At 39.9% G+C, this 18,012-nt stretch overlaps 1 protein-coding gene across 2 annotated transcripts in view; it reads right to left on the bottom strand.

Moving 5' to 3' along the window:
• Positions 1 to 2,655: 2,655 nt before the first annotated feature.
• LOC133623017 (splicing regulator ARVCF-like) overlaps positions 2,656 to 18,012 on the bottom strand; it is a 670,015-nt gene continuing 654,658 nt past the window's right edge. Inside the window, exons 15-17 of one of the 2 annotated variants that reach the window (XM_072914237.1) lie at positions 15,146 to 15,237; positions 8,965 to 9,077; positions 2,656 to 3,491 (exon numbers count right to left, since the gene is read on the bottom strand). In XM_072914237.1, coding sequence (XP_072770338.1) covers positions 8,976 to 9,077; positions 15,146 to 15,237 — 194 coding nt within the window. In that variant the 3' untranslated portion in view covers positions 2,656 to 3,491; positions 8,965 to 8,975. The remainder of the gene's footprint in view (positions 3,492 to 8,964; positions 9,078 to 15,145; positions 15,238 to 18,012) is intronic. The other variant, XM_072914236.1, reaches the window with a different exon arrangement.

Raw genomic sequence — 18,012 nt, 5'->3', positions numbered from 1 at the left:
TGTAAAAATATATACTATATGACCTTTTTATACTTGCTTTTATACAGTGTGATCCTTCCATTTGGATGTTCTCTCGCTGCATGTCAGTAACAGAGTGATAGCACACACACACACACACACACACACACACACACACACAAAAACTGGCACTTAAAAAGAATATGGACATCTGTACACTTTTTTTTTTTTTTTTGTCATGCTCACAACATAATATTTCTCTTTAAAGAAGCACCAATCAGTGCTTCGTTGTAACAACACAGTGGAAAGAAACATAATCAGTTGTTGACCTCTACGGAGCCCCTAAAGGGACATGGGGGAAAAAATGTATTTATATATATATTTTTATTTTTTTAATTTTTTTTTAGACATGTATCTCCTGGGGGAAATGGGGGAAAATGTTTTATTTATTATCTATTTATTTATTTTTAGACATGTATCTAATGCGCACGATAAATTTTTTTAAAAAGTTAAAAAAAAAAATTTGCGCATGAGATACATGTCTAAAAAAATAACTTAATAAAATGTTTACATTTTTTTTTTTTTTTTTTTTATAACTTTAGAAAAAGTTTCTCCTGCACACGAGATACATGTCTAAAAAATAATAATAAAATAAATAAATTTAAAAAAATTTTTTTTTCCCCATGTCCCTTTAGGGGCTCCGTAGACCTCTGACCATCGACCTCGGTTATCTTTTTATGCCCTGGGAAACAATGAAGGTATAAATAAGGGATGATCTGCGTAAGTCGACAATATGTGACACGGTTACTACTCGCTTGAGATGTGCTTTCCAAATAATGAGATATTAATATACAATGCCATGGTTGGCCCTTTTTCCATGTTTTTATTTTCCTCTTCCCCCTAATATACACTTTTGTAGAAAGTTGAACATAAAAAGAGAATTTAGACCAAACTTTTCCAAGCCGAACACGGCGCCTTATATTTCTTCGGGAAATATATTCATTTCTTAGCATGTGTCATCTTTCTTTTACGCGTCTTAGCCTTGTCTCGCTTGCACTCTCTTTCAACCTGCAGAACCCTCCCTTTATAGAATAAAACCTCACACTCCAAAAGCATCTTAGTGCAGTTATCTTTAAACACGGTGAATCAAAGAGACTGCTAATTGGTGACTTAGGGCCTGATTTACTAACGATTTGCGCGCAAGCTTGATAGCACGCGCAACGCTGATCTAATAAACGTGTGCAAAGTGGACTGTGTCTGTTGAGTGAGCAGAATAGGATAGGACTTTATAGGACAGGACTTTATTGTCATTGCACAAGTACAATATCCATCATTGAGGAGTCCTCGGGGGTGTTTTCAGAACAGCCTGTTCCTGTTGTTCACGTCGTCAAGGCCATTCGAGGGAGTTCAATCGTAGATTAGGATGTTTGTTTTCCGTGAGCAGACATTACAATGACTTGTCTGTTCTATTCGTCCATGCTGGCTGCTCTCATATTCAATTTTTCCTTTTCGGCAAGCTTCTCCATGATGTGATCCATCTTGCGATTCAGTTTAAAAATCGCTCCAGTCTGTGATCCCACTGCTTGGCATTGTCTTGCTGAAATAAGCAGGGGCGTCCATGGTAACGTTGCTTGGATGGCAACACATGTTGCTCCAAAACCTGTATGTACCTTTCAGCATTAATGGTGCCTTCACAGATGTGTAAGTTACCCATGTCTTGGGCACTAATACACCCCCATACCATCACAGATGCTGGCTTTTCAACTTTGCGCCTATAACAATCCGGATGGTTCTTTTCCTCTTTGGTCCGGAGGACACGACGTCCACAGTTTACAAAAAAACAATTTGAAATGTGGACTCGTCAGACCACAGAACACTTTTCCACTTTGCATCAGTCCATCTTAGATGAACTCAGGCCCAGCGAAGCCGACAGCGTTTCTGGGTGTTGTTGATAAACGGTTTTCGCCTTGCATAGGAGAGTTTTAACTTGCACTTACAGATGTAGCGACCAACTGTAGTTACTGACAGTGGGTTTCTGAAGTGTTCCTAAGCCCATGTGGTGATATCCTTTACACACTGATGTCGCTTGTTGATGCAGTACAGCCTGAGGGATCGAAGGTCACGGGCTTAGCTGCTTACGTGCAGTGATTTCTCCAGATTCTCCGAACCCTTTGATGATATTACGGACCGTAGATGGTGAAATCCCTAAATTCCTTGCAATAGCTGGTTGAGAAAGGTTTTTCTTAAACTGTTCAACAATTTGCTCAGGCATTTGTTGACAAAGTGGCGACCCTCGCCCCATCCTTGTTTGCGAATGACTGAGCATTTCGTGGAATCTACTTTTATACCCAATCATGGCACCCACCCGTTCCCAATTAGCCTGCACACCTGTGGGATGTTCCAAATAAGGGTTTGATGAGCATTCCTCAACTTTCTCAGTATTTATTGCCACCTTTCCCTACTTCTTTGTAACGTGTTGCTGGCATCAAATTCTAAAGTTAATGATTATTTGCAAAAAAAAAAAAAAATGTTTATCAATTTGAACATCAAATAAGTTGTCTTTGTAGCATATTCAACTGAATATGGGTTGAATATGATTTGCAATTCATTGTATTTTGTTTATATTTACATCGAACACAATTTCCCAACTCATATGGAAACGGGGTTTGTAATAAATCATTGAACATTAAACCCCTGGTGTCTGTTGCCGTCACCTCCCCTCCGAACCATAACAAAAATGCCCATAAAAAGTGGCTTGTATAAAAATAGCAAAATGGACATGCAGTAAATGAGTGTCTCCCTGGTGATGCTCAGTATAATATACGTAAATAAAACGGTCTGCACCACTTTTTAATTGCACAAACAGTCTTAGTAGATCACACGCGACATGTAGACGCTATTGTATAGATTGCACACGCTGTTTAGCACGAGGCATTTGGATCTTAGTAAATCAGGCCCTAAGTGTACATGTTACCGCTCCTTTTATTTATTTATTTATTTATTCATCACCCTCGCCGTCGGACATCCAGTATCTTTCAAACACTCCAATCCCAAAACTTGCTCACGTCCAAAAAAACAGCAAAGCCACAACAAACTGAAAAAAAGTCGGACTAAGAAATTGAACCATCTGTAAGTCCTCCAGGTGTGAAAGCAAGCTAAAAAAAAATGATTCCTTCCTTTCCCCACTCACCTGCCCTCGTCAGGTCCGCCCACCTGGGTCGCCTCCGCGTGGCCCCCGTAACTTGCAGAGCTCAGCAAGAGTCAACACTGTAGAATTCACATGCTAGTCCAGTGGGAATGTAGAAATGTAAAAGCAGTAGGAAGTGTCACTTCATATTGTGTTGTTGTTGTTGTTTTTTCTTCTTCATATATATAATGCTGGTCGCCGTTCTGGTCATCGGTGTTATTATCTTTAAAATCCTCTATCTGTACAAAGTTCAGCTCCCAAATGTGAGCTCCTTATGAAATGGCAGTGGTGATGTGAGAGACCCTCCTGGTGTGGCACTCCCCTCGCTTGTTTTTTTATTTTAAGCCTGGAACACAACACATAAAAGCATTAGACACAAAGAAATAATAACACATTTTCTCAGCAAAGAAATGTAACACATTTCATGACTTTGTAAGGAACAAATGACGTTTTTTTTATAGAGATGTCGTTAGGGATGCAAGGGCTTCTGGGTATTTGTTCTGTTGTGTTTATGTTGTGTTACGGTGCGGATGTTCTCCCGAAATGTGTTTGTCATTCTTGTTTGGCTTTTTATCCGATATTCCGGAATTGTCCATCTCTTAATTACCGATACCGATATCAACCGATACCGATATATACAGTGGTGGAATTAACACATTATTATGCCTGATTTTGTTGTGATGCATTAAACAATGTAACAAGGTTTTCCAAAATAAATCAACTCAAGTTATGGAGAAAAAAAAATGCCAACATGGCACTGCCATATTTATTATTGAAGTCACAAAGTGCATTTTTTTTTTTTTAACATGCCTCAAAACAGCAGCTTGGAATTTGTGACATGCTCTCCCTGAGAGAGCATGAGGAGGTAGCGGGGGGTGTATATTGTAGCATCCCGGAAGAGTTAGGGATGCAAGGGCTTCTGGGTATTTGTTCTGTTATGTTTATGTTGTGTTACGGTGCGGATGTTCTCCCGAAATGTGTTTGTCATTCTTGTTTGGGTTAGGGTTCACAGTGTGGCGCATATTTGTAACAGTGTTAAAGTTGTTTATACGGCCACCCTCAGTGTGACCTGTATGGCTGTTGACCAAGTATGCTTTGCATTCACTTGTGTGTGTGTGTGTGAAAAGCTGTAGATATTATGTGACTGGGCCGGCCTTTAAGGGTTATTGACGCTCTGTACTTCTCCCTATGTCCGTGTACACAGCGGCGTTTTAAAAAGACATGAATGTTACTTTTTGAAACCGATACCGATCATTTTGAAACCGATACCGATAATTTCCGATATTGCATTTTAAAGCATTTGTCGGCCGATAATATCGGCAGTCCGATATTATCGGACACCCCTATTTTTTTATTATTAGAATGAAGAATAAGAAGAAGGGAAATGATCTAATAACGGTAGTCGAATACATTACTCACACAAAGTTAAGTACCGTATTTTTCGGACCATAAGGCGCACTTAATTTCCTTCAATGTTAAAAAAAACTCGACATTACGCCTTTTAACCCGGTGCGCCTTGTGTATGAATTATTTCGGAATGTGCGGCCCCTCAAACCAATTGTGTGCGGTACACGGTGTGATGATAAGTGTGATCGATAGATGGCAGCCACACATAAGAGATATGTGTGGACTGCAGGTTGAATTCCTCTAGCAAGCTTTGATGTTTCATTGGGAATATAGAACAATATACGTGGCGCTCAAAAATCTGTCAGAATGTTTTACTACGACTTCGGTAAAATACAAATGGACGCATGGATTATCAGAGCATTATGGCTACTGTAGTCAGCACGGCGGAAGAGGGGTTAGGGCGTCCTGGGTTCGATCCTGCGCTCGAGATCTTTCTGTGTGGAGTTTGCATGTTCTCCCCGTGACTGCGTGGGTTCCCTCTGGCTTCCTCCCACCTCCAAAGACATGCACCTGGGGATAAGTTGATTGGCAACACTAAATTGGCCCTAGTGTGTGAATGTTGTCCGTCTATCTGTGTTGGCCCTGCGATGAGGTGGCGACTTGTCCAGGGTGTACACCGCCTTCCGCCCGATTGTAGCTGAGATAGGCTCCAGCGCCCGCCGCGACCCCGAAGGGAATAAGCGGTAGAAAAAGGATGGATAGTCAGCTGTGCTTCAGTATTATTATGCTGTGTGTATAAGGACCCCCAAATGGAACCTATTAGGTGTTAGAATAATTATGTGTAAGTTATCTGTTAGAATAATCATGTATATATATTATCACACGAACTTTAGTATGCTTAAAGTCCGTTGCTTTAGTTATTTCGCTATTGTGCTCAAGTTGGACTTTTCTAATCTGTGCAAGGACAAATACTTCTTGTCTGAGGGGTGGCCTCAGCTGTAGATGTTATCTTTGTTTTAGCCCGTTAACAGCCAAGGACTTCAACGAAGATAAGATGACAGCACGCAGACGAAGCAGAGACTTCAAGGACCTCACCGAAGATAAGATGCCAACACGCAGACGAAGTAAGGGGACAAGGCGAAATCACAAGGCCCCCAGCACATTCCGTCACGTATTGTGCGTCCTGGACCTGCTTTGCATAATATATGTGACCACTCCTTTTAGAGGCGGCCTTAGTGTTGTTGACTGTGGAACTCCTGAATAAATAGAGGGACGCAGGAGCTGAACCTTAGAGCGTAGGGTGAGACTGTGACTAAGTGTTCACCTCCATGCGTCCTCCTATTGAGCTAAATTTAACTCTGTCTCTGATTGATTCCTTGCTTCTTGTCTGATTAATCAGACAAGTGCTTGAACCTGACATTATCACACAACTCTTATGCTTAAAGGGGAACATCATCACAATTTCAGAATGGTTAAAACCATTAAAAATCAGTTCCCAGTGGCTTATTATATTTTTCGAAGTTTTTTTCAAAATTTTACCCATCACGCGATATCCCTAAAAAAAGCTTCAAAGTGCCTGATTTTAACCATCGTTCTATACACCCGTCCATTTTCCTGTGACGTCACATAGTGAAGCCAACACAAACAAACATGGCGGATAGAACAGCAAGCTATAGCGACATTAGCTCGGATTCAGACTCGGATTTCAGCGGCTTAAGCGATTCAACAGATTACGCATGTATTGAAACGGATGGTTGTAGTGTGGAGGCAGGTAGCGAAAACGAAATTGAAGAAGAAACTGAAGCTATTGAGCCATATCGGTTTGAACCGTATGCAAGCGAAACCGACGAAAACGACACGACGGCCAGCGACACGGGAGAAAGCGAGGACGAATTCGGCGATCGCCTTCTAACCAACGATTGGTATGTGTTTGTTTGGCATTAAAGGAAACTAACAACTATGAACTAGGTTTACAGCATATGAAATACATTTGGCAACAACATGCACTTTGAGAGTGCAGACAGCCCAATTTTCATCAATTAATATATTCTGTAGACATACCCTCATCCGCGCTCTTTTCCTGAAAGCTGATCTGTCCAGTTTTGGAGTTGATGTCAGCAGGCCAGGGAAGCTAGGGTCGATAGGGGGTTTAGCTCGCTCGTCTGCGGGAACAAACTGCCGCCATTGCTTGCCGTGCTACCGAGGTCCTTTGTCCCTGAATTGCTCACACACTCCGGCAGATTCAACGGGGGTCTGGCGGCAGATTTCTTTGACTTTATCGTTGGAAATGCATCTGCTTTGAGTGTCGCAGGATATCCACACATTCTTGCCATCTCTGTCGTAGCATAGCTTTCGTCGGTAAAGTGTGCGGAACAAACGTCCAATTTCTTGCCACTTTCGCAATTTTTGGGCCACTGGTGCAACTTGAATCCGTCCCTGTTCGTGTTGTTACACCCTCCGACAACACACCGACGAGGCATGATGTCTCCAAGGTACGGAAAACAGTCGAAAAAAAACGGAAAATAACAGAGCTGATTTGACTCGGTGTTTGAGAAAATGGCGGATTGCTTCCCGATGTGACGTCACAACGTGAGAGCGAATATTAGAAAGGCGTTTAATTCATCAAAATTCACCCATTTAGAGTTCGGAAATCGGTTAAAAAAATATATGGTCTTTTTTCTGCAACATCAAGGTATATATTGACGCTTACATAGGTCTGGTGATAATGTTCCCCTTTAACATGCACAAGACACTTAAGAACTGAAAAGTATATTTTCGGCACAGTCCCACTAAGAGCAGAAATACGTTACAGGGAGACAAGACAAGACCGCCGACGGTGCAGCCATTTTTACGGCGCTCCTTAAAAAAAGGTGAGAAAAAGGTGATATTGAGAAAGGGGGGGAAGAGTAAAAAAATATCAGTCAAAGGCTGGATCCGCAAGAGGGGGTGCAAACACAAACACGTTACATTTAGTCACAACAAACTCGCAACAGAGGGAGGGGGAGTTGGAGCAAACAAGCGGTGGTGAAGGCGGTGGTTGGGGAAGGGGCGGGTGCGTGCGTGTATGCCCAATCAACTTGGGTGTGATGTTGAAGTGTTTTTGTGGACTGGGGCCGATCTCAAAATTTCGACACCAGGTGCTTGTTGAGAAAAAGGGAGGTCAAAAGCGTCCATCGTCGAAAAAAACGGAAAATAACAAAGCTGATTTGACTCGGTGTTTGAGAAAATGGCGGATTGCTTCCCGATGTGACGTCATCACTCCGAGAGCGAATAATAGAAAGGCGTTTAATTCGCCAAAATTCACCCATTTAGAGTTCGGAAATCGGTTAAAAAAATATATGGTCTTTTTTCTGCAACATCAAGGTATATATTGACGCTTACATAGGTCCGGTGATAATGTTCCCCTTTAAAGGCTGTTGCTATAGTTATTATCAATTGTGCTGATAATCTGTCATTATTGAAATTGTCATCAAAATGCCTTTGAAGTCCACTAAAAAGAGGCATGAGAGATGAACGTAATTGTCGGATAATGACTAAAATCATGAAAGGCTGGCGTTGAGGCGCAATTACTTACCTTAGGTCATTCTAACGGTGTATACCTTTGGAATCAAGCAGCGATATTAGACTGAATAGCACCACTACAGATCTCAAGTCATGAAAAATGAGCATAGAGAGAAAATATGATGACTTTGGAGGAGGAAGACAGGAAGGTCAACATGATGCTACAGACACATGGAAGTATGGCATTAAAAGAACGGGACACACACAAACAGACTGATGGAATACAATGTTGACCTAAACCACTACATGCTCAGTGGGGACATCAGTCACCCAACAATAATCAGTTCCTGGAGTCTATTGCTTTGCCGACACCTGGCCTAGGGCGTTAAAATATCATCTAATAGGCAAACATTTATCCATGAAAATATGCAGAAGCTGCCGACGGAGAAATAGCTCGCAGAAGATACTGTACAAATCTACTCGTCAAATGCTGGACATTGTAAGATTACTTCATAAAACTACTGTAGTTGTTTGAAGTACCGTATTTTTCGGACTATAAGTCGCAGTTTTTTTCATAGTTAGTGCGATTTATATATGTTTTTTTCCTTCTTTATTATGCATTTTCGGCAGGTGCGACTTATACTCCGAAAAATACGGTAGTGTCTGTCTCCAGTATTGTCCACACCTGTCTCCATCCAAACACAGTAGTGCGACTTATACATTAAATTGTGTAGTTTTTTCAAATCGATACACATTTTGGTACTGGTACCAAATTATTGGTATGGGGACAATAACCAGGTGAGATCGCCGCTTGTTGCAGGTGCAAAGTGAGGATGCATCGTGTTGCAGGTAAGGGGAAAGGAGACGGAACTGATGGACAAAACAGGGAATGGAAAAAGGGTTGCTGCAGTCCAACTTAAGAGGTGAGGGTGGTTATTTTGGTGATTTTTTTGTTCCTTTTCAGACCTTACCATGCATGCATTTAGACCCAGGAATCAACAGGCTGGGGCTTAACATCACAAGCGTCCACCAGACTGACCGCAGGCCTGTTACTCCTGATATAGAGTTTCCTACTTGTGTCATTCTGTGTTCACAGGAGGGTGGGTTACAAAAAGACAAAGCAAAACACAAAAAAGAGGTCAATACATTAGACATAGACATGCACCCGAGGCAGAAAGAAGCTGCGGTTAATTTCCTGCCATAAGCAAGACGAAGAGGGAAAGAAACCAGACCAAACATGCGAAGAGGACAAGTTGCATAATCATTCTGGCAAAACCTTTGAGAGGTGCAGATGGCAGACTTAGAGGACATCTTTAGAAGCTCTACACTGACAATAAAGATGATTATTCTCGCAGACTTAGATTTAAGAGCTGTGCAAAGAATAGCTCTGGAACTGAGCTTAAACATGAATATGATTAAAAACTTGAAATTAAAGTGCATTAGTATTCCATTAGTGGGCTCTCTCTCTCGGTACTTCTCAAAGACATTCATGTTTGGCTAATTTCAGACTCAAAACTGTCCAACAATGTGAGTGGTCGTTTTTTTTGTGATTACCTGGCAACCATGCGAGTTCAGGGTGTGCCTTTCCCAAATATACCAACACACCTCCACACATTGTAAAAAAAAATGTGTTTACAGCGTCACGTACAGTATATACCACCTAATAATAATAATAATAATATATTTTATTTGTAAAAAAAGAACTTTACATTGTGCAAACAACCTCAAGTGCTAAAAAAAATAAAAATAAAAATAAAATAATAATTAAAAAATTAATAAAAATAAAAACTAGAACAGCCATATAGCTAAAACTAGTATGCATATATATAAAAAAAAAAAAAGCCTTTTTTTTTTTTTTTTTTTTTTTTTAAAAAAGAAGGGTTTTTAAGCCTTTTTTAAAAGCATCCACAGTCTTTGGTGCCCTCAGGTGGTCAGGGAGAGCGTTCCACAGACAGTATATACCACATAATGATATTAATTATAATATATTTTATTTGTAAAAAGCACTTAACAGTGCGTAAACAACCTCAAAGTGCTACAGTGTATACACATTTTTTTAAATTAAAATTAAATAATAATTAAAAAATTAATAAAAATAAAAACTAGAACAGCCAAATAGCTAAAACTAGTATGCATATATCTAAAAAAAAAAGAGGCTTTTTAAAAAAAAAAGAAAAAAAGAAGGGTTTTTAAGCCTTTTTTAAAAGCATCCACAGTCTGTGGTGACCTCAGGTGGTCAGGGAGAGCGTTCCACAGACAGTATATACCACATAATGATATTAATGATAATATATTTTATTTGTAAAAAGCACTTAACATTGCGTAAACAACCTCAAAGTGCTACGGTGTATTAAAAAAAATAAAAATAAAAATAAAATAATAATTAAAAAATTTATAAAAATAAAAACTAGAACAGCCAAATAGCTAAAACTAGTATGCATATATCTAAAAAAAAGGCTTTTTTAAAAAAAAAAAAAAAGAAGGGTTTTTAAGCCTTTTTTAAAAGCATCCACAGTCTGTGGTGACCTCAGGTGGTCAGGGAGAGCGTTCCACAGACAGTATATACCACATAATGATATTAATAATAATATATTTTATTTGTAAAAAGCACTTAACATTGCGTAAACAACCTCAAAGTGCTACGGTGTATTAAAAAAAATAAAAATAAAAATAAAATAATAATTAAAAAATTAATAAAAATAAAAACTAGAACAGCCAAATAGCTAAAACTAGTATGCATATATCTAAAAAAAGGCTTTTTAAAAAAAAAAAAAAAAGAAGAAGGTTTTTTTTAGCCTTTTTTAAAAGCATCCACAGTCTGTGGTGCCCTCAGGTGGTCAGGGAGAGCATTCCACAGACAGTATATACCACATAATGATATTAATTATAATATATTTTATTTGTAAAAAGCACTTAACAGTGCGTAAACAACCTCAAAGTGCTACAGTGTATACACATTTTTTTAAATTAAAATTAAATAATAATTAAAAAATTAATAAAAATAAAAACTAGAACAGCCAAATAGCTAAAACTAGTATGCATATATCTAAAAAAAAAAGAGGCTTTTTAAAAAAAGAAAAAAAAAAGAAGGGTTTTTAAGCCTTTTTTAAAAGCATCCACAGTCTGTGGTACCCTCAGGTGGTCAGGGAGAGCGTTCCACAGACAGTATATACCACATAATGATATTAATAATAATATATTTTATTTGTAAAAAGCACTTAACATTGCGTAAACAACCTCAAAGTGCTACGGTGTATTAAAAAAATAAATAAATAAAATAAAATAATAATTAAAAAATTAATAAAAATAAAAACTAGAACAGCCTAATAGCTAAAACTAGTATGCATATATCTAAAAAAAAAAAGGCTTTTTTTTTTTAAAAGAAGGGTTTTTAAGCCTTTTTTTAAAAGCATCCACAGTCTGTGGTGCCCTCAGGGGGTCAGGGAGAGCGTTCCACAGACTGGAGCAGAAAGCCCGGTCTCCTATTGTTGACGTTTAACCTCTTAAGGCCCGAGCTGTTTGTTTACATGCTTTTTTTATTTTATTTATATTTGCCATTTGGGCTTATAGGACCCTAATTAGAATAAAAACTAAAAATCATCTTTTGATATGATATACTTAGTCCATAAGTACACAAATGTGTACTTCATACGCACCATTTCCCTTGTGAATCATTAAAGTTAGTCTAAGTCTAAGTCTAAGTCAGTGGTTCTTAACCTGGGTTCGATCGAACCCTAAGGGTTCAGTGAGTCGGCCTCAGGGGTTCGGCGGAGCCTCGCCGCGGAGGTCAAGAAACACCCAACTCATCGTGTGAATAAAAACTTCTCCCTATCGGCGTATTATGTATACCCCTCAAACAATGTTACCTCTAATTTTCCATCTGATTTGCAGGTGTGTAATTTGTTGTGAGTTCATGTGTTGGTTTTGTTCTTTGATTTTTGTGCACCAGTAAAAAAAACATAACTTTGTCTTGAATTAGAATTTTTTATTTATTTTTTTCTCACTAAAGGGTTCGGTATCTCCAATAAGGTTAAGAACCACTGGTCTAAGTTCATGCTAATTTTTATTTTTACACTTTTTTCCCCCAAATTCCATTTTATGTTGTACTCTTCTGACACCACCAGATGGCAGTATAAGTGTCCACATAAGTGGCCATAAGACCCCAATTCAGTAGTGTACACACTTTTGGAAATAAGAGCTAAAAGGTGCTGTCCACGCATGTGGCCACTAAGCCTTTAGAGGTTAATTAATGGAGATTATTAGACTATTTGTTGCATTAACACTGAGAGTACAACAACTACAGTAGAGCAGTGTTGCTCTTTACTGAATAAAGGCACATATTTGAATAAAATGAGAAAAATTAAAAAAAAACCTTGTTATGTCCACACGGTCATGAATATTTTAAAAACGCATTTTTTTCTATTGTCCACACGCAAACACATATTTTTGGCCCTGTGGTTAGAGTGTCCGCCCTGAGATCGGTAGGTCGTGCCAAAGACTATAAAAAATGGGAACCAATACCGCCCTGCTCGGCACTCAGCATCAAGGGTTGGAATTTGGGGTTAAATCACCAAAATGCCTTTGTTTGCTTACTTACTACTAAAAGACAAGTTGTCTTGTACGTTCACTATTTTATTTAAGGACAAACTTGCAATAAGAAACATATGTTTAATGTTTTGTTAAAATAAAGCCAATAATGCAATTTTTTGTGGTCCCCTTTATTTAGAAAAGTACCAGAACGTATCGAAATACATTTTGGTACTGGTACCTGTCATGATGGGGTTGCAGCTTACTGCGAAGTTTGATCTCCCAGGATGCAAACGGACGACTCCGGACAAGACTTGCAGGTAGGAACATGATTTAATCGTAAATTAACACTCAAAGAGGTACAAAACAGAAAACAACCTGACGGAACAAGGTGCCGATGGCACCTGAAGCTAAGGCTACTACTTAGCACAGACTAGAGATCACTAGCAGAGGCTAGGAGACAAGTAAAAGTTACGTAACAGTAGCGTGACGCAAACGAAGAAGCCAGACCGACTGACTGGCAAAGGCAGGCTCAAATAATGTCTCTGATTACAAACAGGTGCGCGTCCCGAACACAAGAGGCAGGTGAAACTAATACGTAGTCATGGTAACAAACTCAGAGGTGCATAAACAGGAACTAAAGGAGTCCAAAACTAACAGAAAACACAAGTGACTCGAAAAACTTAAACAGACTATGATCCGGGCAGCGGATCATAACAGGTATCCATCCATCCATCCATCCATTCTTCCGCTTATCCGAGGTCGGGTCGCGGGGGCAGCAGCTTTAGCAGGGAAGCCCAGACTTCCCTCTCCCCAGCCACTTCGTCCAGCTCCTCCCGGGGGATCCCGAGGCGTTCCCAGGCCAGCCGGGAGAGATAGTCTTCCCAGCGTGTCCTGGGTCTTCCCCGTGGCCTCCTACCGGTCGGACGTGCCCGAAACACCTTCCTAGGGAGACGCTCGGGTGGCATCCTGACCAGATGCCCGAACCACCTCATCTGGCTCCTCTCGATGTGGAGGAGCAGCGGCTTTACTTTGAGCTCCCCCCGAATGACAGAGCTTCTCACCCTATCTCTAAGGGAGAGCCCCGCCACTCGGCGGAGGAAACTCATTTCGGCCGCCTGTACCCGTGATCTTGTCCTTTCGGTCATGACCCAAAGCTCATGACCATAGGTGAGGATGGGAACGTAGATCGACCGGTAAATCGAGAGCTTTGCCTTCCGGCTCAGCTCCTTCTTCACCACAACGGATCGATACAGCGTCCGCATTACTGAAGACGCCGCACCGATCCGCCTGTCGATCTCACGATCCACTCTTCCCCCACTCGTGAACAAGACTCCGAGGTACTTGAACTCCTCCACTTGGGGCAAGATCTCCTCCCCAACCCGGAGATGGCACTCCACCCTTTTCCGGGAGAGAACCATGGACTCGGACTTGGAGGTGCTGATTCCCATCCCAGTCGCTTCACACTCGGCTGCGAACCGATCCAGTGAGAGCTGAAGATCTTGGCCAGAGGAAGCCATCAGGACCACATCATCTTCAAATAGCAGAGACCTAATCCTGCAGCCACCAAACCAGATACCCTCAACGCCCTGACTGCGCCTAGAAATTCTGTCCATAAAGGTTATGAACAGAATCGGTGACAAAGGGCAGCCTTGGCGGAGTCCAACCTCACTGGAAACGTGTCCGACTTACTGCCGGCAATGCGGACCAAGCTCTGACACTGATTATACAGGGAGCGAACTGCCACAATAAGACAGTCCGTTACCCAATACTCGCTGAGCATTCCCCACAGGATTTCCCGGGGTACACGGTCGAATGCCTTCTCCAAGTCCACAAAGCACACGTAGACTGGTTGGGCAAACTCCCATGCACCCTCAAGGACCCTGCCGAGAGTATAGAGCTGGTCCACAGTTCCACGACCAGGACGAAAACCACACTGTTCCTCCTGAATCCGAGGTTCGACTATCCGGCGTAGCCTCCTCTCCAGTACACCTGAATAGACCTTACCGGGAAGGCTACAGGTACTGGTACCAAAATATTGGTATCGGGACAACACTAATGTGACGTCATACGTCATTACAGAAATATTGATGAACAGAGGTGTAAGAATTCTACCGACGCAGTTACTGGCAGCTTTCTGAGCATCTGATTGGACAGCTGGTGAATTAGTTTTCGTGTGGACAGAGATTATTTTAAAACGGCAACCATGTGGACGGGAATGGTTCTAATACCGGAGGGGCGTTTTTGAACGTATTCGTGTGGACATGGCCTACAGACAGATGACCAATCAGCACTGCTATTACCAATCTTTTGTCAACGGTATGATGAAGTGTCTTCCTATGGCCGAGCCAAGGGTGGTTTCCACAAGAATCCGCTGTTGGCATTTATTTGAATCAATCTGAGTTTAATTGCTTTACAGGCTGCAAAAAGCGTCCACCTAATTAATGAGCGGTTGGTTCACAGATCTGGGGGATATTCACAGCCCTGAATGGCAAACTTTAATGTTTATAGGAATTAAAGGTTCTATTGAGGACCACCACAGAAAACGTGGAGAGGACGAAAGATATAAAACAGAGAGAATATTTCAATGAGAATTGTTTCATCCCACTGATGTCCTGCTTGTACCTTTAATGGTTCCCGTTCTGTCAGGTCCACTGAGCTGTCGCCTGTCTTGTATTTGCAGTCTTTGTCCCTCTGGTCGATGGTGGAGTAACCATCTAACGAGGTCAGAGAAGGGCGGTCAAATAGCAGACATATAAAACGTATCTTGGCACGGACACTCCAAGATTAAAGTAATTTTTCCGTAGTTGGAGGTCACAGGACAGACATTCTGGAGCACCAGCAATTGTTGGTCCTTAGGAATTCTTACATCAAATCTCAACTCAACAGATACAAAGGATAGAAAAAGATGATTTGAATCATTAAATATCTGAATATTGATGCTTTCAAAACAGCTGCAGATTCAACCGATTATATCATACTCCTTTGATGTGATGAAGTGAGGTGAGGTTGAACGGGAACTCTGGAGATCAAGTGTTTGACTTTTTGAATCACTTTTGAGAATAATAACTTAACACATTTGATTTACTCGGTCAATTACCTTTCATAGTGACTCCGTAATACAACGTTGATTTATTTTTGCATTATTCTTTACAGCCTGCCATGAAATAGCAAACTACTTCATCAAGAAGAGACACTTGGTATATCTGGGGCAAGCGATGCGGAAGACAACGGTTGAAAGGGAGAAAAGGTAAAAAAAAGATGTCATACATTCTCAACATGAGATTAAAAATAGTTTCAACAAAAACAAACCCTTGCCAACCCTCCCGGATTATCCGGGAGACTCCCGAAATTCAGCGCCTCTCCCGAAAACCTCCCGGGACAAATTTTCTCCCGAAAATCTCCCGAAATTCATGCGGAGCTGGAGGCCGCGCCCCCTCCAGGTTTATTGTTAGGCAGTTTCATTAACGTCCTCCCAGCACGGCAACAACACACAACAACGGCAGTCACGTTTTCGTCTACCGTAAAGCAGTTTGTCTGCCGTAAACGGCAATGTTGTGACACTCTTAAACAGGACAATTACTGCCATCTACTGTACATGCATATGTGACATTAACATCTAGGGCTTTTAGAGAGTGCAGTGCACAACTGCGCACACAACAAGGAGACGACGCAGAATGCATCATCAGAGAGGGTGTTCAGCATGGTTAGAAAAATAGTCACAGAGAATAGAACAAGGATGGACAATTCAACCCATAACTCAACAATGAGTAGATGAGTGTTATGTGTAAATAAATGAACACTGAAATTCAAGTATTTCTTTTATATATATATATATATATATATATATATATATATATATATATATATATATATATATATATATATATATGTATATATAGCTAGAATTCACTGAAAGTTAAGTAGTCAAGTATTTCTTATATATATATATATATATATATATATATATATATATATATATATATATATATATATATATATATATATATATATAAAAGAAATACTTGGGGAATTCTAGCTGTAAATATACTCCTCCCCTCTTAACCACGCCCCCAACCACGCCCCCCGCCCCGACCACGCCCCCCGGGAGGAGTATATTTACAGCTAGAATTCACCAAGTCAAGTATTTCATATATATATATATATATATATATATATATATATATATCCCCGCGACCCCGAAGGGAATAAGCGGTAGAAAATGGATGGATGGATATATATATATATATATATATATATATATATATATATATATATATATATATATATATATATATATATATATATATATATATATATATATATATATATATATATGTATATATATTCAAATTATTTCTTTTATATATATATATATATATATATATATATATATATATATATATATATATATATATATATATATATATATATATATATATAAAAGAAATAATTTGAATATATATATGTCTTAATAAGGTTATCCAAAAAATAGTGCTCGATACCGTAGTAGAGCGCAATATATGTATGTGTGGGAAAAAATCACAAGACTATTTCATCTCTACAGGCCTGTTTCATGAGGGGGGGGTACCCTCAATCGTCAGAAATCTCCTGACGATTGAGGGTACCCCCCCTCATGAAACAGGCCTGTAGAGATGAAATAGTCTTGTGATTTTTTTCCCACACATACATATATATATATATATATATATATATATATATATATAAAAGAAATAATTGACTTTCAGTGAATTCTAGCTATAAATATATATTTATTTTATATATATATATATATATATATATATATATATATATATATATATATATATATATATATATATATATATATATATATATAAATAAAAGAAATACTTGAATTTCAGTGTTCATTTATTTACACATATACACACACATAACACTCATCTACTCATTGTTGAGTTAAGGGTTGAATTGTCCATCCTTGTTCTATTCTCTGTCACTATCTTTCTAACCATGCTGAACACCCTCTCTGATGATGCATTGCTGCGTGGCACGCACAAAAGTGCTTTCATCAAATGCACTAGATGGCAGTATTGTCCTGTTTAAGAGTGTCACAACATTGCTGTTTACTGCAGACGAACTGCTTTACTGTAGACGTTCTTTATATTGTGGGAAAGCGGACTCAGGTCCGCATGGAGCTGGAGGGGGCGTGGCCTCCAGCTCCGCCTGAATTTCGGGAGATTTTCGGGAGAAAATTTGTCCCGGGAGGTTTTCGGGAGAGGCGCTGAATTTCGGGAGTCTCCCGGAAAATCCGGGAGGGTTGGCAAGTATGGAGTATTGGTGCGTGCAAAACAGCAGCAGGTGGCTGTGGCCGGCGGGCCGGTTCTAATACTAATCAAATATCATCCCGAGGGCCATAGATCATTCATTCAAAGTCATATCGGCCCGGGGGCCTCGACTTTGACACCCCTGTTATAGAACAATGTGACCTGTTCAGATATTTGGCTTTAATT

This window comes from Nerophis lumbriciformis, linkage group LG12 (genome assembly GCF_033978685.3).
Source record: "Nerophis lumbriciformis linkage group LG12, RoL_Nlum_v2.1, whole genome shotgun sequence".
In the NCBI taxonomy this organism is placed as follows: domain Eukaryota; kingdom Metazoa; phylum Chordata; class Actinopteri; order Syngnathiformes; family Syngnathidae; genus Nerophis; species Nerophis lumbriciformis.
This window is presented reverse-complemented; position numbering and strand designations above follow the sequence as displayed.